The following is a 26669-nucleotide window of genomic DNA, read 5'->3' on the forward strand; positions in this document are numbered from 1 at the left end:
GAGCAATCAAGGTTTAGAGAGAATTATATCACATCACATTTTTCCCTACTCAAACTGAGATTATCATAAGCAAGCTAAATTAGAAGCCTTTTTTGATCACAGAAGAAAAATGAAATATTTTGCATGTTAAAAATAAAAGGTTGGAGCATACAACACAACAAGTACTGAAGTAAAACCAGATGGTATTTCGTCATACTTATTTTAATCTCTCTCCTAACAACTTCAGTAGTATCCTACAATCCCATCAATTACTGACAAAAAGTAGAGCTATTGCGATTAATAGAAATACTGATAATCTTCCCCCAAATCCTGTCTACTACCTTACTTTGGAAACTTGAAAAGATAGGTTGTGTAAGTTAAAGCACTCACCGTAATGGATTTATGTGACAAAGAACAGAAAAGGAATAAAAATTAGATTCATTCCTCGATTTAAGAAATTGTAAATTGTCATGTAGCAGGCAAATAACTTCAGGTGTTCACTGTTCTCCATTTAAACCCCACCCCCCACATACATGGTGTCTTATTATTAGAAATTTTATTTAAAAAATCCCACACGTGATTTGTACTTAATACTCAAAAGGAACTCTCAACATCCCCAAGCAATAACGAAGGGCAGGCTCTCTCCTAATACATTTTCTTCTGAGGTTTGTGATTTTAATTATAAGTTCTTTTGGCAAGTGACAATTCCCAAGGGTTTGCAATGGCTCACCTGTATTGTCAGATGTAAAAACAGATTCCTTCTGAGCACAGATAGGAGCAGCCACAGTTGTTCAACTTACCCTTCTTCTGGCCACATAAAATTAAAACAGTTACTGCACTCTCCATTTGTGCAGACCTTTTTTTTTTTTTTTTTACAATTATTATAAGGCTTTACGGTCTTATATCCCCTATTTCACAAACATTTAAAAACTTTTAACAATAAAAACAAGTAGAAATAGCAGTAACTTATTCAATCACTGAGTACATCTCCCTACTTGTACAGAATTTTCTACAGTACAGTTTCTAAAGCTTTGTTACTGAAATCTATTTTTAAGTGCTTAAAGTAACAGGGTTTTCAATACTGAGAGATTATTTGATTTTGTAATATGACATATTTTGCTATCTGAATTCCACTCCTCCCATTCTTGTTACATAAACTTCTTTTTTTTAATCCCAAACAACTAGTTATGCTCTTTATGCCACTGTATGAAATTACACAATTCCCCTATTTCCGTTTTTTTTTCTTTAGGGCCTACAAATATTTGTATTTCCCACTCTAAGTCATCAGGGATCTTCAAACTCAAGTTTAAAATCCACACTGTAATACATCATGGCCAAAATCCAACAGCAGAATGATGTACAGTTTGGTCTGTTCAAGGATAACAGAAGGCCATATGGCTAATGTACCAATCCTGTATTGCAAACAGTCCTCAAGTGTGGAAAAATAAATGCACATATCTGGAAAATGTCAGATTAAGTCACTTTATGTTGTGTTTTTGTTTGTTTTTTTTGAAGTTCTGCATTAGTTAACTCTGCTACTATATATATTTCATCTTCTCCACAAAACAGATTAGTAAGGGATTTATAATAATGAAATCCAAATGCTCACTGATACCAGTTAACAATATACTAGCTATGCTTGAGATGATTAATTTGAGATATCAAAAGATATTTACAGAAATGAAATAAACAAAACTAATTTCTTTTTTATAACTCCAGTCACAGATTTTCTATTAAATGTCAAGCATATCACATCCTTGTCACCAGAAATATAATGAAATATTTTGCGTTTTTTGTGTAAGTATTTTGCTAAAAAGCAAGAAGACAACACTTCAATCTGTTTCTGAGATTGATATAGTTCTTGGCAGGTTCAAGTCAGTCTGCTTTTTACCTCATGACCCAGTACTGAACATTCTGTGAAGTCCCTGTTAATTTAAGGACAGGGAATAAAACTATGCTGACAAAATATTAGCAAGAAATATATTTTAATATTGGTGTAATTCTACATCAAACATAACAGATTTGATTTACCATTTAAAAAGGGGAGTCATTTCCTAAGGCAGACAGTTTAAGTTTTTGAAACAACATATAGAATTCACAAATCTTTTAAATGCCTGTTGATCCAATTTAGCAAAGCTGAATGCTTTAAGGATTTCTAACGTAAACATAAACAGCACTTTATAAAAATAAACAGACAAACAAAAGTCAATGATCCTGCCTCAAAGCTTTTACTAACAAATTACTTTTTACTGTATTTGTTACTGTATTTGATCACAGGTGTACCACCTTATTTAGAAGGGCCCCAGTTTTGAAAAGGATTAAAATTTGCATAGCTGATTGTACTCATGCCTCACATAAACTGGATTTTTGTGGTGTTTAGATGAAAGTGTATCAAATGAGGTCTGTCCCTTTAGGTTATGGTAAACAGCTAAGCCACCATCTGGATTTTTGATTGGTGACTAGAGAACAAAACTCCTAATTCAGAAAAATGCACAGAAAACATGAGGCTTACAAGGTGGGTATTTGCCCCTCATGTTATAGAAATTCACAAAAAACGTGTAATGAATATAAATTTATGGTCCTCCCAGTCTTTCACAGAGGCTGGTAGTACTGGTGTATATTTTAGGTGTTCTATTGGATAGATATACTAGAGCAAAAATACTTATATTCTGGCTGTAGAGTCTATCCACATGCATTAACAAAAACAAATCAAAGAGCAATGTTTATATTTTCTTACTCTCAAAATACTCATGTTATTTTCATGCTTCTTTGAATGCTGATTGATTGATTAATGTCTCTCTCAACTTAACCAAGATTCAAACCAGATATAGGTTTGCACTGATATATAGCACTCATTAATATAATTGAAAAATCACGATTTATGAATACAAAATCTATTCTGATATGCTATTCTAATTTAAAGTATTTTACACTAAAATATAAACTTGAAAGAAAGATGTGAAATAAGTTTATCAGATGAAAAAGATGATGTTAGGTTGTTCTGAGAAGGAGTCTGCCTCTGCTTACAGAGCCAATGTGAAAATGAGCATAGTTGCCTTTTGTTGCTTTCTTTGAATTTTACTAAAATATAATCTTGTCTATCTCCTTTCCATATATCTTTAAAAAAGTTTAAGTCAAGCTTATATTTTTCAGTTAACTTTTAAGTTACTTTTTAGGTGCTTCTACCCCCACTAGTGGCAGCATCATTGGAAATTATTTCAGTAGGAAACAAATGCTTTTTTTTGTGGGCATGCAATATAAAATTTTTCAGAAAGGAATATTTTAAATCATATTTACAAACAACAATTTCCAAAACACATACCTCTGAATGCACTGACATCCCCATAATGTACTTGGAGCACAAAATATTTGCTACCTGTTTCTCCTCCAACTTTGAATCCAACACCTTAAAATAAAGATGATGAGTTATGGTTATGGAAACAATAAATAAGGTATATTTAAATAGTTTGTCACTGGTAACACTGTCAAAAAGTCCAGGACTGAATATTTAGACTGGCAGTGGAGGTGGAGGGAAGTTTCATTTTAAGATGTCAGTGAAAAAACTACTGGTCAAAAAAAATACAAAATAAATACATAAATAAAATATTGCTCATGAGGCACTGAACATAAACTTCTGATACTCAGTCTGAGTCATAGCGATCAATGAAGAGTGATGACTGATTTAGGCAAATAATTTCTTCATTCCAATGCACATTAGGTAGGATTATAAAACAAGATGATGCTCGTGTTCTTTATTAGCCACAAAGGATCCTAATATAATGAATGCTTATTTTCATTTCCCAGTTAAGTGGAACAAGATGTAAATTGCTATGAATTTATGCAAAAAAACACTAAGATTAGAAATACATAAACTTAATTTTCCACCTCAAAATGTTCAACACTGCAAAAATTGTTATTTTCATGAAAGTTGTCAGAATGTGCAGGTTTCCAAGTAAAATAACAATGGGGTGACAAATTATCAATAGATATTACAGAGGAACTTAAAAGAATGAACACAAATTACAGAGCACCAGCATCATTGATAAGGATCTTTCAACACCTGCACAACAATGAAAATACTTGTTCAGAAGCAGAGAAAGCAATCTCTGCCTATTTAGCCTGTGAATCCCACTAGATTAACAAGTGCCAGTGGCAAAGCTTCTCAGTGAAGAGGGTTGCAGAATCTCTATGCTCAATCATAGTATCAATAAGGAAAGAAAGGATGACTGGTAACTCATTTAAACATCTGCAGTTCTGAGTAGTTTAGAGACAGCAACAAATTGCCAACTGGGGTTTGGCATGTACTTTAGCACCTTGGCTCCCTGGATTGTACAGCTTTGGTGAACTGTAGCTACAAGTGAATATGCTCAGAGCTCAATTAATGTCCCTGCTGATTAATATACAGATCTGTTGCATCTTACGCTGGGCTTACATTCCACAGTCAGCGTGTAAAGCGAAAATCGCGGATAGTCAAAATTACATTGAGTATAATGGCAGGTGGAATCGCCCGCACTACAGGTACAGTATTAAAATTGTTATTTTTTTGCTCTTTTTTTTTTGCCAACCGCGTAAAGCTGAAATTGCGCATGTTAAATATGCATAATATGCGACAGACCTGTACAAGGAGATGTTTAGAAAAGGTAGTCTGTGGTATTCTACGCTGTTTGTGGTAATGGGAAATGGAGCTAGAGGATAAAGAGGAAAAGTGACTCCGTTTAAAGGGACTGCAATAAAATAAAGATATCCTCAGACTAAAGCTACACCTTCCATAGATTGTAAATATATTTCCAGTACACTCCAGAGGCTGTCCTGGAATAATGCAATGGAGTATTACACTGAGAGTGGCCCACTGAAAATCTGATGCAATTCATCCAAAGGACAATGCCATATAAAAATGAAGGCATATGTGCGCTCTCCAATTGTTTCAGAACATCAAGCTGTGAAACAAATTGTGTACAAAAAGCCCTTATAGATCTGTAAATTCCCAGACTCAAAATACATGACAAAATTGAAAGACAAATATATTTAGATGGAAGCCTCTATACAACCTCTAATCAGATAGTTTCTCTCTCTTTTTGGAGTTCGTTTGAAATGCACTTTGAATTACAAACAGGATCCATTATCTACATATGCAGTGGTGTGTCTTGTAAGGGGATAGAACTGGCATTTTAAAGGCTCCCAACTCCTTGCACAACTTTTGTCAACCACCAAGCTCTGCTTCCAAATTTTTCTTTTCCCAAATTAAATTCTTTTTAAGTTGGAAAAGTTTATCAAAATCTTCCTCAACCTTCTCCACTTAATCCAGAGAGGATTATTGATGTTCCTTACACAATATTAAAAATGCATCTATTCTCCCAAGCTTTTCCTCAGAGATAAGGGGCACAGAGGAGAAGGGATTGCACAATTGGAGGGAAAATGTGATTGAACCCATAAGAGAGGTTATGGCAGAAGTGATATAGGGAGGGATATGGGGTGCAGGGGGGGCAGGGATAGTTCAGTCATTTGAGCATTGGCCTGCTAAACCCAGGGTTGTGAGTTCAATCCTCAAAGGGGCCACTTAGGGATCTGGGGCAAAATCAGTACTTGGTCCTGCTAGTGGAGGCAGGGAGCTGGACTCAATGATCTTTCGGGGTCCCTTCCAGTTCTATGAGATAGGTATATCTCCATATATTATAGACTGCTTGTGGGATTTTGTTGTTGCTGTGATGATGATCTCTTTTCTTTACATTTCATAAGTTTTTTTGACATCTCTGGTTTTAAATATGTGTAGTAGTGCACCTAAAACATGGGAAAGGCAAATCAAAGAGAAAAGACCACCACCATGCATTTGTCACAAGGGCATGCCTATCAATCATCTCATTACAGCTGTGATTGCCTTGAGTTTTCAGATACCTGTCCTGGAAAGTTCCCAGTCCTAGGATGCTAGTTGAGTTCTACAAAATAAGGTTGGCCTCCTATAGCTGTGGTGAGGAGCAAGGAGGACTGTGGCTGCCTGTGCATCCCTTCCCCTTTTCCCTGCTCTGTCCCCTCTGTTGGGCCTCTGAGATTGGCACAGAAGGATAATAGCCACAGAGCAAAACACTGTCTGTCCAGTCCTTTTCTATACCTCTGCCTAGATTCTCATCTTAGCACTCAGCAGCAATAGGGACAGCTGGCAAGCACTTTGGCAGGAATCAGGAGAAGGGGAAAAAAGGTGGAGGAATCCCAGAATCTTCCCCACTCCCAGAAGAAAGGTAGAGAAGACCAGAGGCCTTCCGGAAGAGATACAATAAGGGAAGAGAGAAGCCCCCGAGGTCTCAGCTCCTAGAAAGAGAAAAAAGGAAAATCATCCTGAAGAAGCTGGTGAGGGAAAGCCCATCCATCCATTACCTACATATACCAGGCAATGTGCCAGAATTGCAAGTCCAGGGCACCCATTAAGGGAGGTGGGGTTGGGAACAGGGAATCACAAGGTTTTGTGGGGACCTCAACAGGTTTGGTTAGGCACACAGAAGTTAGGATGCTTATATGAATCTTAAAACTTTACACATTTCAATCATCCTATTACAAATAAGCTAAATTCTTGAGCATGCACACAAAACTCTCCAGTAACTCCCCAGCCCACAGCTTATTTAAATGAAAGATTTAAAATTTTGCAATTATAAGATAACTAAAAAGTACCCAGTTCAGAGGTGGTGCTTGTACAGACCTCACTGACAGCATGCATACATTCCTAACAGTCCTCCTCCTACTATCTGCCCAAACCAGCACACACAGAACAGTAAGGAAGAATACAGAGGGCCTTCCAATTCCTCCAAGGCGTCTAGTAAGGCAAAGGGGATGGATAATAAATAAAACAATCTGGAGACATGAAAAGAAAGAGTTCATAATTTCCACGTTATATAAGCATTGCTTCCAGAGGAAGGCAAAAGATGCAAGTGGAGGCCAGGCTACTTCTAGTGGACCCATCCTGCCACTAGATATGCCTATATAAAATCTCACAACTCACACTTAAGGGTTGAAGGGTCTCTAACTCTGTATTTATGCTCTCTCTTTTTTCTTAAAAAAAAAAAAAAAACACAACTGCCCACCCTTCCCCTCTCCCCTAATTGTAGTGGGATGCCGTGCATTCTAGTGGAGAGGGCACTGAACTAGAAGTCAGGTTCTATCCTCAGCTCCACCACTGACTTGCTCTGGGCCACTGTGCAAGTCACTTTCTCTCACCTCAGTTTCCCTATCTGTGAAATGGAGATAATGAAACTTTTACTTCGTTGAAACGCACTCAGAGACCTATGCATGAAAAGTGTTGTGCAAGAGCTAATTATTATATTATTCTCCTTTAGTCCTGATTTATAATCCATAATGTTACATGGAATAAGAAAATCACATGTTCATTAGTTTCTATAAAGTAAGTAATATTCATTACCACAATTAATTAAATTGAAGTATGTACACTTTTAACCAACTGAAACCACTAAATGAAAGACGGGAAGCGAGATTGTGGGGGGAGGCAGGGAGCTACTCTTCCTTCTCCTCCCCTATTCCCCCTGCCCAAAGAGGGAACTCCATAAAATGAAAGGCACCATACCTTTGGGTAGTCTGGTGGGAGGAGCATTTCTTGCCCAAGCATATAAGATGTTGGACTTGTCTGTGCATATTCCTTCATCACAGTCCCTAAAACCATAGAGAAAAGAATATAAAATTTATTATATTTTTATTTTGCCATCTGCAGCTCTCTCACTCTCCAGGTGGACTATGTACATTGAAATGCTAATTTTACCAAATATGTCTAATGAATCTTAAATACAGTGCTCCAGCAAAGAAAAATTTCCTGGCTATCAGTACGGCCACCTTCGCAGCATACATCACAACCTCCTTTCCTCTCCTACAGGAAGAGGCTGGGGAACAGGAGAGCCTTGCAGCATGTTTTGATGGTCACCAAACTGTCCATCTGGCAAACCAAGGTGAGATGTGAGTTCCGTAGCCCATGAATCCTTACTAAGAAAGCACTTCCTTTCATTTGATTACACCAAGAGGCTGTTAGCTCAAGTGCCTCAAATGACTGCAGCTAACAAAGTACCACATGGGAATAGAAGCCATGATGTGCCACATAGAAAGACGACAAATCAGAGTTTACCCCAGAAATCCACTGGCAACCAGTGCAGGTTGCGGAGAGAAGTTTGCCTACAACATGGGTTGGGTAGAAAGCAATAGATAAGAAAAATAGTAATGCAATCAAAGAACAGCATCATCTTACTGCCTTTCCCCTCAACGTATCTATTTATAACCCTCACTTCATCGTGTCAGGATTATGCTCTCTAGGACAGTGGCAGTATTTTACTCATTTGTGAGAGATTTCTAGCACATTTCTTGAGTGTGCAAAAAATTAAATCATAATAATCACAAGGAGAGGTAACGTTCTTGTCAAGTGACAGATCACAAAACGGCACCAATTTTAACACTAACTAGAAGATTTGCACCTGTAGCCCATACTGAGAATACTAACTGAACCAAACAAAACAGGGATAACCAAAGCAAGGTCCACAACCAAAATAGTAAGATACAACTTTCTTTACTATACATATATAAATGATAAAACACCAATCTGTCAAACACTGCTACCTAAATATCCAGAAGCAGCACCTGCCCACGTAAGTAGCTTCATTGTAATTTTACAATCATAATCCAGTCAGGATGATAACGAGGCTTCTACACTGTAAAGATCTTCATTAAAAATAATATGTAAATTGTTCAGGATCTCTATAATCTTAACAATATTATCCCCTTGTTAAAATTCTCAATTTAGCTTTAAAAAGTCTATTTCTCTCCAAAATAGTGTTATATTTTCTCCTTTTTTGTCTTTCCTATCAATTTTCTGATATTAAGTTATTTCAGATCCTACCAGAAAGCTGTAGGTCCTACAAAGCTAAGCTTACAATGCATTTTTGCCATTTAGAGGGCAGGTAATCTGCAATCTCTTCTAGAATTGGGTATAATCCTTAGCTTTTTGCAAATCAAATATATTACCTTTTGTCCAACAAGACAATTTTGTGATCTCTCTTACTCTCTTACACTTCGGTATTATATTCCTGGCCGGAGATATTTTCTTGACACCTAAAGAAATCACTCTTTAGGGCCAGGGAATTAACTGGATTGAACATTGCTTGCTTTTGCTGGAATAGCTTTTAATTTCTTTTGGGGCTAAAAGTCCTACAAAGAGTTTATTCCGTACTCCCTCTAGAAGTTAGAATTAGAGTCTTGCTGGGAAAAAAGTTTCTCTGAATTGTATCAAAAACACCCCAAAATATTTTTGTAACCCATCATCACTTCTTCAAAAACAGACAGCTTTGTAAAATTAGTACCTAAGTGAAAGCACTGAATTTCTCTTTTAAGTACAACAATATAAAACACTTAATTTCTGTCCTAACAATTATAGAAATACTTTTTATGACTACCATTTGAAAAAAAAATTATGCAACTGGCTTGCAACCAGATACATCAGGTTAACAGCATATTGTACCCATCTTGGAGAAAATTCAGGAAATCTGACTAGCCACATCCCTGTTAAGTGGGGTCAGGCATTTATGCCCTGGAACACTATTATTTATTGCATGGACAGACCACCCATATAGAGCTCTTCAGTTTTTAAACATTCAGAAATCCGTGTTTGTGATAGATAATCAACAAAGAACATGCTCTTTTCATTATATGGAAGTTGATGAAGAGATACCCAAATCTTTCATGCAGATGTAAGATTTTTTGACAACAAAACCAATATCAGTGGAGATTTTTGTGCAGCTGAGTGTTAGGACAACTGGATAGTCAATTAAATGCTATTTTGTCACAAAAAAACCACTTGAATGCATCATTAAAATAAGTGCTTATCTACATAGCTCAGCAATGTGTGCCAGACAGATGTGATCTCTAAAGTTCTGTAGCTGTTATGCGTAGACCCTAGTGTCATGTTCTAAAAGGTATCTAGTTTGCATTAAAATAATCCTACAAGTCTACACAGGGCTGCTAGAACACTTTAGAAGTCACATCCCTCTAGTGTGCTTTGCCAGTGCCACGTAGACAAGCCCTCAGTAACTTGATTACTCAGATTATTGACTATACATTTCTTGTTGAAATAAATGAATTCTTTCAGTTCTTTGTACCCTATATTTTCATAAGTCCTACATATCAATATGTTTCTATCATTATAGTGGCATTGGAGTGCTACGATAGTTAAGGTTGCATTATTATATATGTTTAATAGTTGGCCTTTCTAAGTCCCCCAAAATCAACATGCTTAGACTTCTTTAAAATTTGGTGTGCCTCGAGAGGGTGCAGGGTAGGGTTAATGACCCAAATTTGGAGTCTGGTAAGCCAGGAGTGTGGAGACACAAGCTTCCTCCAAACAGCCATTTAAGGAAATGTCTAGGTAGGTTTTTTCTTCCTAGAGCTTTATATCAAACTATAGATGTAATATGGGTTGAAATGACCTCAATCTGTTGAGTTTTACCCAAGGTAGGCATGACATCAATTAAATTTTGAGGGACCCAAACTGAGAACAGTATTTAAGAAAATGTACATATTTTACACAGCACATGTGCCAATACAGAAAAAATGTCTAGGAGTTTTCCATTCCTGCCATTTTACATGCTTTAAACTTGACTCTTGTAAGCGCTCTAAAATCCAAATGGTTACTCAGATTTCTATGATATTTGGTAGGCCTTCTGGGGCACATTAGTGATCCAAATTTGGGGTCTAAAATATGGGCAATCTTAACTCCACATTTCCTGATTTTGATAAATTACATGTTTTGGTCAATTGAATGTTCTGCCAGGGAATGACATTCCACCAAACAACCTTAACACTGCATTAATATAGTTTTTTGGCCACTGAATTTGCTTTGGTGCACATGCACCACACATTAATTGACTTCCTAATAACAGAAGAAAATAAAATATGTAGACCATGAATAAAATATACAGACCATGACTTTGGGAACAAACCTGCAAGAACTATTCAAGCAGCTAGAAAATGACCAGAGACTGTTTTCTTAAAAAGAAGAAAAAAATAGTAATAGCTGAGAAAAAACAAATAGAGTGTTCAACACACTGACAGAAAAGCAAGATTTGTATTTCAAGAACTCCAGGTTTTCTGATCTTCTAAAGCATGCAGATACATGTATATATTTTAAACTTTTGGTGCAGACTGCATATGGGCTTGGTTCTATAAACAGAACAAAACTCAAACTATACAAATGACAAGATGGTGAACAGTCTTATCTGAGCATATGCTATATCTGATCTGATATGAACTTATACAGTGTGAATTAATAATGGAAAATTGAAAAATTAAAAAATGAATTGTTACAAAACAGGAAAAGACAAAAACTGGATGGAATTCAGGACTGAGTGGCAATGAATTGTGTTATTTTCAGCAATTTACAGCAAAGCTGCTTTCCAGTGCTCTCATTCCTAGCAGCTAGGTTATTATTTCAGATTAGTCCTCATAGGATTCTCATTTAGATTGCCCTTTTCAAATATTCATGTCCCAATCAAAATTTAAAATGTGTTTCAAAGTCCCCTTTTGACTTATTAATATTCATACCATATTGATGAGAATGAATGTCTGCAACTTTAATTGTCTTGAGTTCCTGAACCTTTGATATCCTCTTTGACAACCTCTTAACCTCCAACTCGTAAGGGAACCATTCTATAGCGTAAGTGCCTTCAACTGGGCCAGTCACTGAATAGCGCCAGACTGTCACTCTGAATTATCCTAACACAGAGAGATAGGATGTTAAGCAGCCTCTTCTTGTATTTTGTTAAAGTACATTTAAGTTTAAAGGTTATCCTGGAAACATCCAAAGAGAGAACTGGAGCAAAAATCTAATCTTTACAAAATGTTGTAGCACTGTAAAGTTCAAATGGCTAGCTTTCAAATTTTACCAAGTTTACAAAATTGGAAATCTCCTCAACATCTTGCTCTTTCAATTTTTTTTAAACAGACGCAGCCATCTTTTATTTTGATAAGTAGGTCGTAAGATTTTATCTACTCATTCTAAACTCTGGATTAATCCTTCCAGCTCTGCATAGGGGACGATCACTGGAATACACAGGCTGATAAAAGTCGGGAAGGCAGCTGAAAAGGATTATCTATTTAATAATCCTACTGTTTAAAGATTTCTGAATGACTACTTGTGACTTGCAATAGTATCTGGATATTAAAATATAAACATAAAGCATACTATTAAGCAAACCAGAGAAAACAAATATGAAATTCCAACACGAATGCCATAAATTTTTCTTAAATCCAATGAATACTTGCATAGTTTTTTTGGGAAATTATCAGATTTTTCTCTTTATTACACCCAACTGATTTTTCCCCAGATATATTAGATGCACTTGTTTCAAACAATTCAATAGTGGGAACTTTCATTTTCTCTACAAGAATAAAGTAATCTGCTAATGTTTATATGAAGTGTCCTGTAATGCTATCCAATTTCCACTGGTGGTGACAATCATATACGCAAATCTGAAACTCACAATTTTTATATATTTCTGTTTTGATTATTTATATTATTATACATTTCTGTTTGGACTATTTATATTTGAGCATGCTCCCCCAAAAAGCACCTTTAAAAAAGACCTGACAATAGACAGAAACAATTATCAGAATTCACACAATCCTATAGGTAACATGAACTAACCAGCTTTATTCCAGTATGTTGCACTCAAGGGTGGCCACATTGCATCCAGAAATAGAAACTTATAATGTAAATAGGTCTGTTTTTGTCAAGCAGTAATAACCTAACATATATCATTGTCCTTCCAATCGTTATTGGGGCTGCTGATGCTGTTATTTCTGGGATTTCTACTGCTTACTATTTTAGAAAAATATTACAATAAATCAAGAGAATAAACTTCATTTGTTTTGACTATCTGTGTTACAGACAACAGAATAATCTCAGATTGGAAGAGCTGAATCTACTGTAATTGTACCTTTCTAAAAATGCATGCTCTAGCTCAAACAGGTGTGATGCAGCAATTACTGGGTAAAATTCTATGCCCTGTTTTATGAAGGCGGTCAGACTTGACAGGTGATCCTAATGGTCCTCTCTGGCATTAAAGTCTATGAATCCTTGTGGAGTAGACTATGCTCCGATTTGTATGTTCAGGATGTCGTGAAGCAGACAAAAGACACAGGTATATCATCTTCTACTTCTGATATTGCAAGAGGATTGTTGTTAAAATATAATTATAATATGTAATAAGATTAATTTCTGATTATGTTCTTTTCCCTTCATTTCATTCTTCCTAAACCTTCTTCACATCCCAAACTATTTGGCTGAGAATTGTACAATACTGCTCCGGAGCCCATCACCACCCATGTTCCCTAGTTATTCAGAGGAGTTGGTGAGAAAAGTATTGTTGTTTGTAGTAGTATTACCACAGCACCCAGGTGCCCCAGTCATGGATCAGGTTCCTATTGAGCTAAGAGCTGTTCTGACACAGAACTAAAATATGGTCCCTGTCCCAACAAGCTTACAATCTAAGTGTAAGATGAAACAATAGGTAAATACAGCCTGAATGACAGCGGAATAAAAAAAAATAGACTATACTGGTTAACATGGTAAACAGTGGACCTCAGCACACAGCTGCCTAACTGTTGTCAAGTTTTCTGTAGGTATCATGAAAAATGATTGTTTTAAAGAGTGATTTGAAGGAAGATAATACATTAGTTTTACAGAAAGTTCTTCTGGAAAGTGAGGAGCAGCATGGGAGAAAACACAAAATTTAATAAGTGGTAACAAAGGCTGGCATCATGGGCCAATTGGAGTTGACACCTTGATATTGAATGAAAGATAATTGGTAGGGTAGGGATAGGCCAAAAGGGACTTTGAAAGTAAAGACAAGTAGCTTAGATTTGTTTTGATACAGAAGGGCAAGTCAGCTGAGGGAGGCAAAAAAAGGGATGACGTGGTCAAAGCGATGGGCTAAGAAAGTGATCCTTGCTGCAGCATTCTGGACGGATACGAAACAGATACAAGATTGTATTTGTCAAGGCCAGAGAGAAGGATGTTGCAGTAATCAATATGTGACATAAAAAGCCTGAATGAAAGTTTAAGCTGTGGGATGGATAGGAAAGACTGTTTCTTAGAAATGTTACACAGAAAGAATTGTCAAGATTTAGACATAGCCTGGATGTGAGGACTTTGACAGAGGTCCGAAAAGATGAGGACATTCAAGTTATGGGCCTGAGTATCAGGCAGTACAGAGTTGTCCATAGTGATCAAGAAAGGAGGTAGCAGAATGAAAGATTAAGAGCTCTGTTTTAGCCATATTGATCTTGAACAGATGGCTAGAAATCCACGAGATGTCAGAAATACAACCTGAGATTTTAGTTTGGATAGAAGGAGACAGTTCTGGAGCAGAGAGGTAGATTTTTGAGTCATCATCATAGAGATGGTAGCTGAATTTGTGTTTTCCGGTGAGATTACCCAGAGAGAGGATGCAGAGGCAGAAGAAAGGGACTAAGAAAAGAGCCCTGTGTGCTCACCACAGGAAGCTGGAAGTGAGATGGGGAGGGTCTTCTGTAGGACACACAGAAAGAATTATTAGTGAGTAAGACGAGAACCAGGAAAGGACAGTCAAGCAAGCCAGTGAAGGACAAGAGTTCAAGAGGAGCATGGCTGGTGGTCTCCAAGGTTGCTGATGGGTCAAACAGGATTAGGATATCGGTTCTGAGCTTTAGCCACAAAGAGGTCATTAGAGACTTTGGTGAGGGTGCTTCAGTGGAGTACAAGGAGCAGAAGTTGGATTGGAGAGGGTCCAGGGTGGAAATGGAGGAGAGGGACTCCAGACATCAATTGTAAAAAGTGCGTTCAATGATCTTAGAGTTGAAAGGTAGAGGGGGTGGTAGCTGAAGAGGCTAGTGGGGTCAAAGGTGATTTGTTTTGTTTTAAGATTGGAGAAACTAAAACATGTTTGTATTGTGAGGAAAAAGAGGCACAGGAGAGGGAGAGGTTAAGGAGAAGAGTAGGGGGTAGGGGAATAAGAGCAGGCACAAGGGAGACCAGGGGATGGAATGGGATTACTGGGCAAAGCAAAGGGATTACAGGAGGAGACCAGATGAAAATCTCTCCTCCTTCTCCCCTATCTCAGGCACAGAAATGTGGGAAGGGAAGCTGAAGAGTGGGGGAAGATCTGTCATATTAAGTCAATTTTCTCTTTGAAACAAAATCAGTGAGTTCCTGTGTGGGGAGAGAAATGAAGTGGAGACAGAATGAGAGGAGAATTCGGAGTGAGTGTCAGCCAAAGTAGCCAAAAAGGCAGCTGGGATTGAGGATATGGGATTCAATTAAGTTGGAGAGGTAGAGTTGTTTAGCTAAGAAGATGGCAGAACTAAAAGAGGAGAGAACAAATTTGTACTGGAGGAAGTTGGCTGGGCCATGGGATTTCCACCAGAGAGAGACTCCACAGTGCAAGAGCAGGAGCAGAGGAAGTGGATACTGGGGGTGAGCCAGGACTGTCGTTGGCAGGGCAGACCTTGTGATGGGAGAGAGGGGCTGAAGACTATTTTGGGTAGGTTCTCAGGCACTACCATATTTTTCTCTGGTGGACAAAAGTTTAGGAAAAGGTATACAAATGCTACTAACTGAATAAGTACTACAGGAGATTTTCTTGTACAATCATAATATCCATAGTTCAAATCCAAATAGAAAAATCACTTCCTCACAATCTATTATTTTGAACTGAGCACAAAGCTAATCTAAACAGGGACCACACCACAGTATATGAGATTTCCATGTATATATATATCAAACAATTACATACATTATTAATGCAATCTGCTTGTTTTAAACAAGACATAAAAGGCTGCAGTATAGGCAGGCACAAACTAATTTGAAAAGGCAACATCCTAGAAACTCTTTCATGATGTGTATCTTTTTCATGTAAACTTAATATCTGTAAATATATTTTAATAAATGACAGAAGGGGCAGTTACCAAGGACAAAGAAAAGTGTTTACTGGGGCTGGGAGAAGGAATCAATGGAAACGCCGTACTTTCAAATAAATCGCTTTACCTTAGCATAAAAGAAAAGCATAGCTTTATATGTTAAGACAAAATTGTAGCATTCATCATGGTTACGAACAGAACTAGTTGATAAATGTGAGAGAAAACAACTTGTCTGAAAATGTTCTCAGCTTGGGAATTTGCTTACCTCCTCAACCCTTAAGCCTAAGAGCACAGAGTCTTTGCAACGTGTCCTATTTACCTGGGCATTTTCCAAGTATAGCTTGAAAAAGGAACAGATTTTTTTTCTTTTGGTTGAGGAAATTTATTAGCATTTGTATATGACCATTTAATATAAATGTAATAGATACATGAATTATTTTATAATTATTTGCTGTATGTTCACTGTGAGGACATAACTGGCATTTTGTTTAAAACAAAAAAAAAAACAAAGTAAAATCTAAACTAAATTTTGATAATATGTAAGAGAATTGCATCCATTAATTTTAAATAGAAGTATTTTCTTTCCTCTGGATTTCTTTGCTTTCAGGAGGTGGAGCCTTTTCTCCCTCCACTGTACATCATCTCATTTCTATTTGAAATTTTTGTTTAGAGGAGCAACAGTTGGATTTAAGTTTACTGTTAACATGAAATTTTTGAAACAAACAAAACCAATTTTTCACATCCTCACCATAAACCTACCAGCATGGGGAACCTTCCAGATTAAGGGCCAAATCCTGCTCTTCTTACTCCCATAGTCAAATAACTATTTGGTATACTTCAAAGGGAGTTTTTGGATGCTCAGTATTTTTAAAAGTTAGGCCACTTAGTTAGCTGACTAAATATGGCCTTAGGAGCCTAAACTTTAGGCTTCCATTTTTAAAAATATTGGCCTCCATGTCTCAGTATCGAGTTTCAGTGCTTCAAATTAAGGAGTTCTCAGTAACTTGAACACATCAGATAGCAGTACAACAAGTGGCAACTCAAAATCTGGTGTAGGAAAAATATTTAACTGTGTTCTTCTTCATAAGCTACTACTGCCGATGGGTAAGTCTTGCAAACTTCCTGGGACCAAAAGGGGGAGGGAGGAGGAAGAGAGACTATACTCTGATTACATATTATTAATTTTAAAAATCAATGCAAGTACCTTTGCCAAAAATTTGGTAAAATAAATCACAAACATAAGCATCCATTAGTTATCTAATTAAATGTGTATTTCAATTTAAAAATAGGGTTTAGAGGTTATGTTTCACTTATATTTCCCCAAATACTTTTTGCAAGAGCTGTCATTTTAATTTCTAGTTTCACTTCACAAACATTACCTGAGCCTTTAGTGTCTTCTATATTTCACAAAAAGAACAGAGCACTGATGTAAGGGTTCACACTACCCTCACAATGACAAAAATATTCACTCAGAATGTGACACTTTCATAGTATTGCTACTATCCAAATATGTAAGACTGATATTTGCATCTAACGTTTAACAAAAAAAACATTCAAAAATAAGGTTTGGAAGAAACAAGAACTGAATGCGTTTCTTCTCCCTTCCCTTCTTTTTTCCTCAATTAAAATCTGTGAGCATCTTATAAAGTGTGCATGAGGATAAATCAGCATTAGCGACATGTTAAAGTAAAACAATCGATATGAGCCTGTAACTCTTACCAGTAATTCTCAGTAGAAGAAGGTACGTTACATCCAAAGAGTAACATGTGATGGACAGTGTCCATGCTGGCTTGAGGCCTGAAGTCAACTGAAAGACAAATTGATAAAGAACAAACATAAATGTGAGTTTTATTCTCACTACAGCAGACCATTTTGAGACTGTCCATTACGTGCACAATGAAAATATTGTGCCATCATTTATTCATGGTTTCATGATGGGATAATTTTTTGTTTTTTGTGTTCACTCTGATGTGATGGCTCAACACTGCTGGAGTGTTTAAGAAACAGAAAGAAGAGCTGTATACTGCCATTTGTGTTTTTGTTGTTTTTAAATGTCAATTGCTTACTACAGGACAAAAAAGGAATTATACGGAATGGTTTGTTCCTTCTTTTCCCTGTCCAATTATACTTCTAAATATCAAATCCTACCGCTTTAAATCCAACTGTGCCTCCATGACGCTGTGAGAAAGGTAAAAAACCCTACCAGACCTCTGCCAATTTGGCCCAAAAGGAAAAAAAATCCTTCCTGATCCAAAAACAGGCATTTGGTCAGACCCACAGAATCCTAAAGCCACAGCTCCTATAGGACAGTGGGGCAGCTAATAGAAGTTAGAGGCTTTTGAAAATCCTGGGAGAGAGTTTAAGGGAGGGAGGAAGGGAGAGAGCACATGAGAACCAACAGGCCAGCCCATTCCCCCAGCCAATATAAAGATAGAGAATCCAAGTAGAAGGATGGGTCACGTCCCAGTCTTGCCAAACACAGGCTCTTGCATCTTCCCCATCCCTCTCCTCCAGGCACTGTGTCACATCCCTTGAACATCTACTCAACCTTCCCCCCTAACTAATCGATGTGAGGAGAGCAGTCCCACTAAAAGTGCTCATATGCTTAGACTAAACAGCCAAACAAATGGCTAGTTCTGCTCACAGACATCAATATATTGTATCAGGTATCATACAACGATATAAATGAGTCATGTCTTAGGTGTACCCAAAGTTCCCATTAAATTCTGGAAAAAAAATCTAACCCCCTTCACCCCAGATTCAAACACAGCACTGACACATCTGCAACCCAAACATCGTTCTAGTTCACGCCAGAAACCACAAAAGAAAAAAAGTAAAAGCTTTTTGACAGATCTGAAGGAATTGCTAGTAAACAAACAAAATGGTGGAAGTTAAATGACTTTCTTAAAATGAGACAAGGTGGGTGAGGGAATATCTTTTATTGGACCAACTTCTGTTGGTGAGAGAAAGAAGCTTTCGAGCCACACAGAGCTCTGCTTCAGCTTTTTCTTAAAATGTTTATTGTTGAAGTTCAGTGCTTTACAAGTACAAGCAGAGCATTTGTAATATGATTTTTAACTTGATAGAATCACTTAAAAAAACCAAGATGTAAACTACTGTATCCTCTAATTTAACGTTACGAATTGAAGAAATGAACAGCTTTCAGATGATTGTCCCATCTTGTTTTTTGGCAATATATTAAGTACTTAACCAACCTAACCACTGCATAACAGGGGAGGGGAAAAACTCAGATAAGAGGCAATACTGAAATGCTGTCTATTGACATTTTAAAAGCATTGCCCCACAGGATCCCCAAGACTGTGCAACAACAGTTTACAGCCAGGAACTCTTGAAGAAGAATGCCCAGGGCCAGTTCATACTCTTACAGCTTTGTTTAATATTACAAAAGAATATTTAAATATTTTAGTTATGTTTATGCATTGGAAAACAAAGCTATAAAGCAATCAGCAAAGGAATAATAGAAGTAGCAATTCCAAGAGGACATCTGGAATTTTACAATTCCCTCAGGATGCTACAAAATCATTTGTGAGCTGTGATACTTAAACTGACAGCACAGTAGCACCAAAACAACCCAAAAGCATGGTGTGAGATGTCTATGTACTTATTTTTCCCAAAGAGAAAAATACTATAGTCTTGTAAGACAGCAGAAAGGGAAAGAAAGAGTTGAATATAGAATCTTCTTTCACTCTAACTAAAGTCTTTGGGCATAGTTTAGGGCAATATCAATAAACTCAAACGGCTTGTGATATACATGAAGTCAAATGAGATAATCTGATGAGGTGCCTTTCAGCCTTAAACTCTATGAATATATATATGCATCAAGTCAAGCTATACCTCAAAATCCAAGAATTAGCCTATTTTTATAAAGACTAGAATTTCTTGAGAAGCCCTCTTAATGATTTGTCTTCGTCAGCTGTGCTGTGTCTCTCTATATTTGCCTTTGACATCCCAACGTTTTCATGATTTCTTCCTCATTATTCACCTGTCTTGAGAATGATTGAACACTGATTGTGCTCCCCATGTCAGACACTTGCTGTTAATCACTATTAATCATACGTTTATAAGCAGCTACAAATCTTTATTTTCAGTAGTTGTAAAGTAAAATCTCTCAGGATAGTCCCTTAACTTCAAAGCTTATTCCATCAAATCATCGTATTTTTCCTGTAGGACCTCAATTAAATGATAAATTATTGGTGGATATTTAAAGAACTTCAGAGAAAACAGATCAACTATTTGCTTCATTTTCTGAAAAGACAGGTAGAGAGAAAAAAAACAAAACCATGTTTTCTTACACTGGAGCTGATTTTAGAGAGTTTAATGGATGAGAAAACAAAAGTCCTTCTCCTAAGTGCCTTGTCAGCTCAAGCACGGGTCAAATACTCATGCTCTGGGTCCCACTCTTCCCAGTTTACCAAACCTTATTCAAGTGAAACCTCTCACTCTATGAGAAAAATCAACTGGGCACCAGATGCATATAGGAATACTGTGTACAACTTTTTCTAAGGCGCCTAAAAGAATTAATCCCAATGAAGTGCAATGGGATACCCTTCAAATTCTTCCAAAATCCCAGTCTAAATTTGTACGTGATGTGATTGGGGGATTGCTAAGAACTAATACTTTTCAGAAAGAATTAAGAAGCCTGAAATAGATTTTAAAGTGGGGAACTGCCTAAATAAATTGCTTATCAAAATGAGCTAAGACCGCCTCTCCTTCTAAAACACCACATATATGGCTTACACCTATCCAGAATGCTGGAAATAGTTTAGGGTGAAGGTTTCAAGAATTGCAGAGCATACTGAGCAATAGGTCTAGATCTACAGAATTTATCCCTGCTAAGCCACAGATGTGTTTAAAAGCGAATATGGCCACCTTGCCTAAGGCTTTCTGTTACTGAGTGCCTTGAAATCCTGGACACATGGGTAAAGGTCAATGTTCAAATGTCTCCATTCTTCGTCTAACAGCACTGTGTTTTTGCTTTTCACATTTGAAAGGCTGTTAGTTTTACTTTTACCAGTAGTTCATTTGCAAGTATGAGAAAAGCCCAAAGCAACAGCATACAATATTTTTTTGCCAGCAAATTCTATTCGGCCCGTAATCATAGAACAATTTTGTACTAAAGACATTTTATTTCCACCTTTTTATTACTGTGGCTTAATAGTGAAATTACAATTAACTCCTGAATGAGACAATGTGTCATTAATGCGAAGTTCTTAACTTGGTTCATAAGCATTTTAAGATGCTATTGACAATTTAAGCAAGAAAAATGTTTTCTGAAGGAGGTCATAAATGGTTCATAAATGTGAAACAGAATTATCTTTATTGTAGAATCTGACACATGTGAAAAGTATAATGTGAGTAATATATACAAAGGCCAGCGTTCAAGAAAGTAATAATTAAAAGGAACACAGTTAACTTAAATAATAATAATAAAAAAACCACCACCAAAAAACACACACACCACTTCTGTCTGAATTTTTTTACTTGCTGTTTTAATTAACATCTGAAATTACTACAGTTGAAATATTAGAGAAAATTAAATGTTTCTTTTAAAAATAGGAAAATGTAACTATAAAACCATAAAAATTAGCAGGGGCAAGTATAATACCTGCGATTGCATTTAACTATTTTTTTAAAATTGATTACAATCATAACTGATAGTCTACCTTTAAAAACTCACAATAATGAACAGTTTGAAATTGAATGTTACTTTATAAACTAAGAGAAAGACAGAGATATTGCTCTGATATCAATGGTTATTTAATCTATTGGTCTGATATCAGAAAGAGTGGGATTCTTTTTCCTTTGATGTTTTGCGGTGTGTTGTGATCAGCACAATCTATACGAGGGCTGAAAGATCGATCGATCAAGGTTTTGCCCCAGGTCTTTGTTGGGATATTTTGATTTAAGCCACAAATGCAACTATTAGAATGCTGCATGCTGAGAACACTAAGCAGAATGTTTCCTTATGTCTAAAGGTGAAAACAAATGTATAATTAGATACGCATGCATTCTCAATGTAAGGGCCTGATCCACTGAAAGGCTCCCATTGACATCAGTGAACTTTGGTCTGGACTGTGTTTTTTTTTGGCTCAGGGAGTTTGTAAGTTTTGCAAGCTCACCTTTTGGTGGGGAGAGAATGGATGAGCCCACAAAGGGATCCCTCCAAGACCGCTGGCCTACAGTTGTGTGTTCCAGCTGCACCCTGAGTGCCTAAATCCTTGGCACTAGAGGCATAAGAGACAGCAGGAAATTACCAGCCTCTACATAGAGATATCTGATTATAGCTACCTCCCTTCTCTGACCTCTCATCCATCCATCCCAGTTGTAAACCACAGACCTGCATTTCAGGCACAACTGATGAACATGAGTTCAGCTGTAAACACCTGGATAGTTTGTATAGCACAACACTAGACAGGTAACTGGAGCAGAGTGGCAATGATATTTTGAAATGACTTCAAGATTGAGGTGTAAAACCATAACACCTATGCCCTTTCTCGGGGATGAGCATAAACTCATCCAGTAAGTTAGGCTTCTTTCCTACTCCAACCCCATTACTTCCAAGCAGGCAGCCCAGTGAGCCAGTTGGCCCTGGAGTCTGAAAGTCCTCAACCTGGGGCAGGCTAGATAGCAGGGCGGCCCCAGAGCTGAGGGCATTGGGAGATGGTTCCAAGACTTCCAGGCTCCCAGCTCTATGACAGTGACCCTGGGAGCCTTGAGAATCTGTCTCAAACAGGGAGCCTAGCAGCCCCAGGAAACCATGGCTCCAGCCTTGGTTCTGGCAGGATCGCTGCCACAGTGCAGGAAGCCTAGTGGCCCCCAGAGATCTGGTTCTAGCTGGGGCTCTGATGGCTGCTAGGTTGTCTGCTGCAGAGCTATGGCCCTGGAACACCGGCAGATTTCCAACAAAAGCTTGCCTGTGTTTCAGGGAAAATTTTGTCACATCTGCATTAGATTCAGTGAAACATTTTGCTCCAGAGAATCAACATTTGCTGACAAAACAAAGTTTTGTCGTAAAGTTTCCAACCAGCTCTGTATATAATCCCTTCATGTTATTTATTAAATTCACCCTATCAAACAGTGTGTGCATTATGTAGCTGAAAATAATATTCTTGATCAAATCTTCATTAATATGTCTTCCAGCTGGGATTTCAACTTCAACCCCAATGTATTTTGTAAAAAGTGATGTAATTTATAAATGCCATTATGCTAAACAGAGATTAGCCATTTTAATAGTCAAATTAAGAATTGCAAACTAGGGCCATATACTAAATACCTGTATTTATATAATGAAATTGGGCCTCCCTTCCCAACACAGCGCACCCCATCAATAGCATTATGAACTCTGAGGGAGATGGGGTGAGTTGATTCTAACGGTGTCTAGTTTAACAATTTAAATAGCGAATCTGTTCTAACATGGCTATCCTTAAAGATAATAACTTATATTTCTTATCCTTTTTTAAAAAACAAACAGTTTTCCCCTACTCCCTACCCCCTAAAAATAATTTTGGATCATATTTTTTCAGGAATGGAATGAGACTGGCCAGGATATATGAACTCTGACTGTTTGATGGATTACAAAGAAACCTAGATGTGTTACGTTAGCAATGTGCAATGTCACCTGGCAATGACCATGTTTAAATTTGCAATACTATGGTAACAAACCAGCAACATTCAGGAGCTGAGTATTTGGAAAAAAGCAATAAATCAAATTATCTCCATCTGCAAATAGGCTCAATCTCATTTGTATAATGCAGTTTGACAGATAAAGGCTTACCATCAGTCAATAAGAAAAATACATTTATTTACTGGTCAGCCATGTGAGCAAAAGTAAAGGGATGAAGATGACAGTCAAATAACTTGGCTGAGTGGCTTGCTGTCAGACTCAATTCTTCTGAGTATCTGTAAAACACCCTTCGGCTATGATTACAGTTCAGTAGTCAAAAGCAGATTGTAGCAATGCCAGCACCAGTCAGGGAGTGAAGACACTTTCTATTTGCCCAAATAAAAATAACCAAACATTTATAAAGATAATTAGAAAAAATCCTAATGATTGTTTTAAGTATATTAGGGATTGTCACTCTTACCTTCAAGACAATTCTCCTCACCTGGTTTACTTCACAGGCATTTAATTTCATTTTACATAATTATATATATTATATCTTAAAGTCAATGGTGGGATCTACACAACAAAAACAGAAACGGCCTTTAGTTAAGATGCATAGGCCTGGAGGGGAGGGAGAGGTGGAAGCTCAACAAGTTCCAATAAGCATCCAAACTTGACATTTTGACCCTATCCCAGGAACATCACACAGTGACTGGGCAGTGTCTACCAGAATATACATAGCTGTCCCTGAAAAAGGCCATCTAGAGTAACATGCACAACAGCTAATTATGAAGTTCATCTTCTAACAGCAGTCTGATGAAGAGTTAATTTATAATTCCTAGTCAATATATTCTATGGACTGGTTCTGGATCAGGTTGGTCAATTTTGACAGAGGACTCTTGTGGCTTTTATCTATGCACAACATACACTGGATACAGCTGCAAGTGTGACTCTATTGCTCCCAACTGTTTTATTTTTAGAATGAGATATGGTGGGTGAGGTAATATCTTGTATTGGACCAACTTCTGTTGGTGAAAGAGACAGACTTTTGAGCTCCACAGAGCATTTCTTCAGTTTCCAATAAAAGATATTACCCACCTTGTGTCTTTCATATCCTGGGACCAACATGGCTACAACACCACTGCAAACAGCAATGGCATATGTCACATTTTATAACCTTTGCTTATAAAATGAAATCTTCTATTTTGGGAATCTAAACTATGATGGTTGCAGTTTGAGAGTTTTATTTCTTCTGATCCATTCCCTCTTGTTCTCCTGGATATCCATTGGCATCTGGAGCAGTTTCTTTTTGGTGGATATATACAAGCTTTGCTTTGTATCATGCTCCATGTAATTGATTGATTGAACTGTGAGTCTATACAACATTAACTTGTGCATTATTTATCATCATCCAGAGCACCTGGTATTGAGTAGGCAACATCCTTGCTCAAGAAGGAGCTGTGAAATCGTGCATCCAAATACCTCATGGACTAGTATCTCCGTCTCCATAGGTATGTCTATACCGCAGTTGAAGGTGTGATGGCTGCAGAGGTTGGCATACCAGTGACAGCTTTAACCTAGCCTACATGCCTAAAAACAGCAGTGAAGGCATGGCACCACAGGCAGTGTGGGTCGTTCAAATACACCAGAGACACTGGATATGTACTACGCTATGTTCAATGCTATGTTTAGTCAGCGTGTCTAGATTGAAACTAGTGAAGGTATGCCATCCTGGGCTGCAATCATACTTTTGACTGCAGTGTAGACATATTCCTAGAAATAAGGATGAATTGGTCCTTTTGTTGCACAAAAACCATGTGAGGAAGAAGGAATAAGAGAGTCTCCATACTTTGATGCCTGCTGGTACCTGACAGAACTAAAATTAAAAAAGAAGGTATTTTAAGGAAAATAAAAATGAAAATGACAATGTCTGTGGAGGCAAGAGCAATAGAGACCTAAGATGCCCGAAACATCAATACAAGGCAGATATAGGAATATTATTGTGCTGTTGAAATCTCTCATACACACTTTACTAAACCGCAGTGAATCATTCTAGATGGTGGAAATTGGAATTTCTAATTCACCTAAGGCACTCACCTATTACATGTCCAGTTGTAATAAATGTACGTTATCGAACAAGTGAAACAAAGGATTTAAACCATCTAAAAACGAGAAGAGCAATTCCTCAGGGGAGACAGATATCCAAAAGCTATGCTTCTTCCTTTTTACAGACATGAAGGGGTTCATCTGGATTATCACTGACGCCTAACATGATTCACAAGTACTATGAATTCGCCCATGTTTGTGGGGGGGTTTTAAAACCATGCTCTTTCGTAAGTCACTCTTAAGGGACAAACAACAAAACATTTCATACATATTTAATGCTTGTAAATACAAAAATAAAAAAAAAGTACTGCAAAGTAAAAAAAAAAAGGTTTTACTGTAAGTTTCCTAAGAAAGGAACTCCTGCAATTTTGAAATTAATCTAAGTACTACACATAAACTTGTCTATAATCTAGGTTAATATACATTTTTCTAATCAACCTAAAGCAGCACAGTCTACTACATGCTTGTATGGCAAGCAATAGTTTATCAAAGAATGAAGTACTTTGATAATCCTTTCATGCTTTTTCCCTTACAGGCATCAATCTCACAGCCAAGAAAATAATGCTGCAATTATGGGCTGCTTCGCTTATTGACAGTTCCTACTTTATTTTTATGTTTGCTATGACAGTTAGAACTATATAGGGTGAAAAATATAAGTGTATTGTCCTATTGCAGATTTGTGGGTCAGTTCCTTTGGGGAGCTCCATATGAAAAGATACTCCGAATATGCCACCAGCAACTATATATACTTTTCACCTCAAAAAGTGCACTAAGACTCGCTATGGAAGAAATAAGTAGAAAAATACAGGTGCTCTACCTTTACCGTTGTTTTCCTCCCCTGGTATTACAGTGCATCATGAAAATGAAACTAACTTCAGTCAAATAAACCATTTGCTTATCTCCTCCCTTTCCTGAACAACTAGATTGTTTAGAAGCAGAGTAGAATAAAATTAAAGCTATCCAGAAGACTTACTGAACAGATGGTGCTTACTTTACTGATCAACTTATTTGATTTAAACATTGACACACT

General features: G+C 37.2%; 1 protein-coding gene across 9 annotated transcripts in view; it reads right to left on the bottom strand.

Annotated features, from left to right (window-relative positions):
* PAM (peptidylglycine alpha-amidating monooxygenase) overlaps nucleotides 1-26669 on the bottom strand; it is a 237785-nt gene that overhangs the window by 101233 nt on the left and 109883 nt on the right. For all 9 annotated transcript variants that reach the window (XM_030566386.1, XM_030566385.1, XM_030566384.1 and 6 more), the window contains 3 exons: nucleotides 17629-17716; nucleotides 7547-7632; nucleotides 3302-3385 (listed from right to left, as the gene is read on the bottom strand). In XM_030566386.1, coding sequence (XP_030422246.1) covers nucleotides 3302-3385; nucleotides 7547-7632; nucleotides 17629-17716 — 258 coding nt within the window. The remainder of the gene's footprint in view (nucleotides 1-3301; nucleotides 3386-7546; nucleotides 7633-17628; nucleotides 17717-26669) is intronic.

This window comes from Gopherus evgoodei, chromosome 6 (genome assembly GCF_007399415.2).
Source record: "Gopherus evgoodei ecotype Sinaloan lineage chromosome 6, rGopEvg1_v1.p, whole genome shotgun sequence".
NCBI classification, from domain to species: domain Eukaryota; kingdom Metazoa; phylum Chordata; order Testudines; family Testudinidae; genus Gopherus; species Gopherus evgoodei.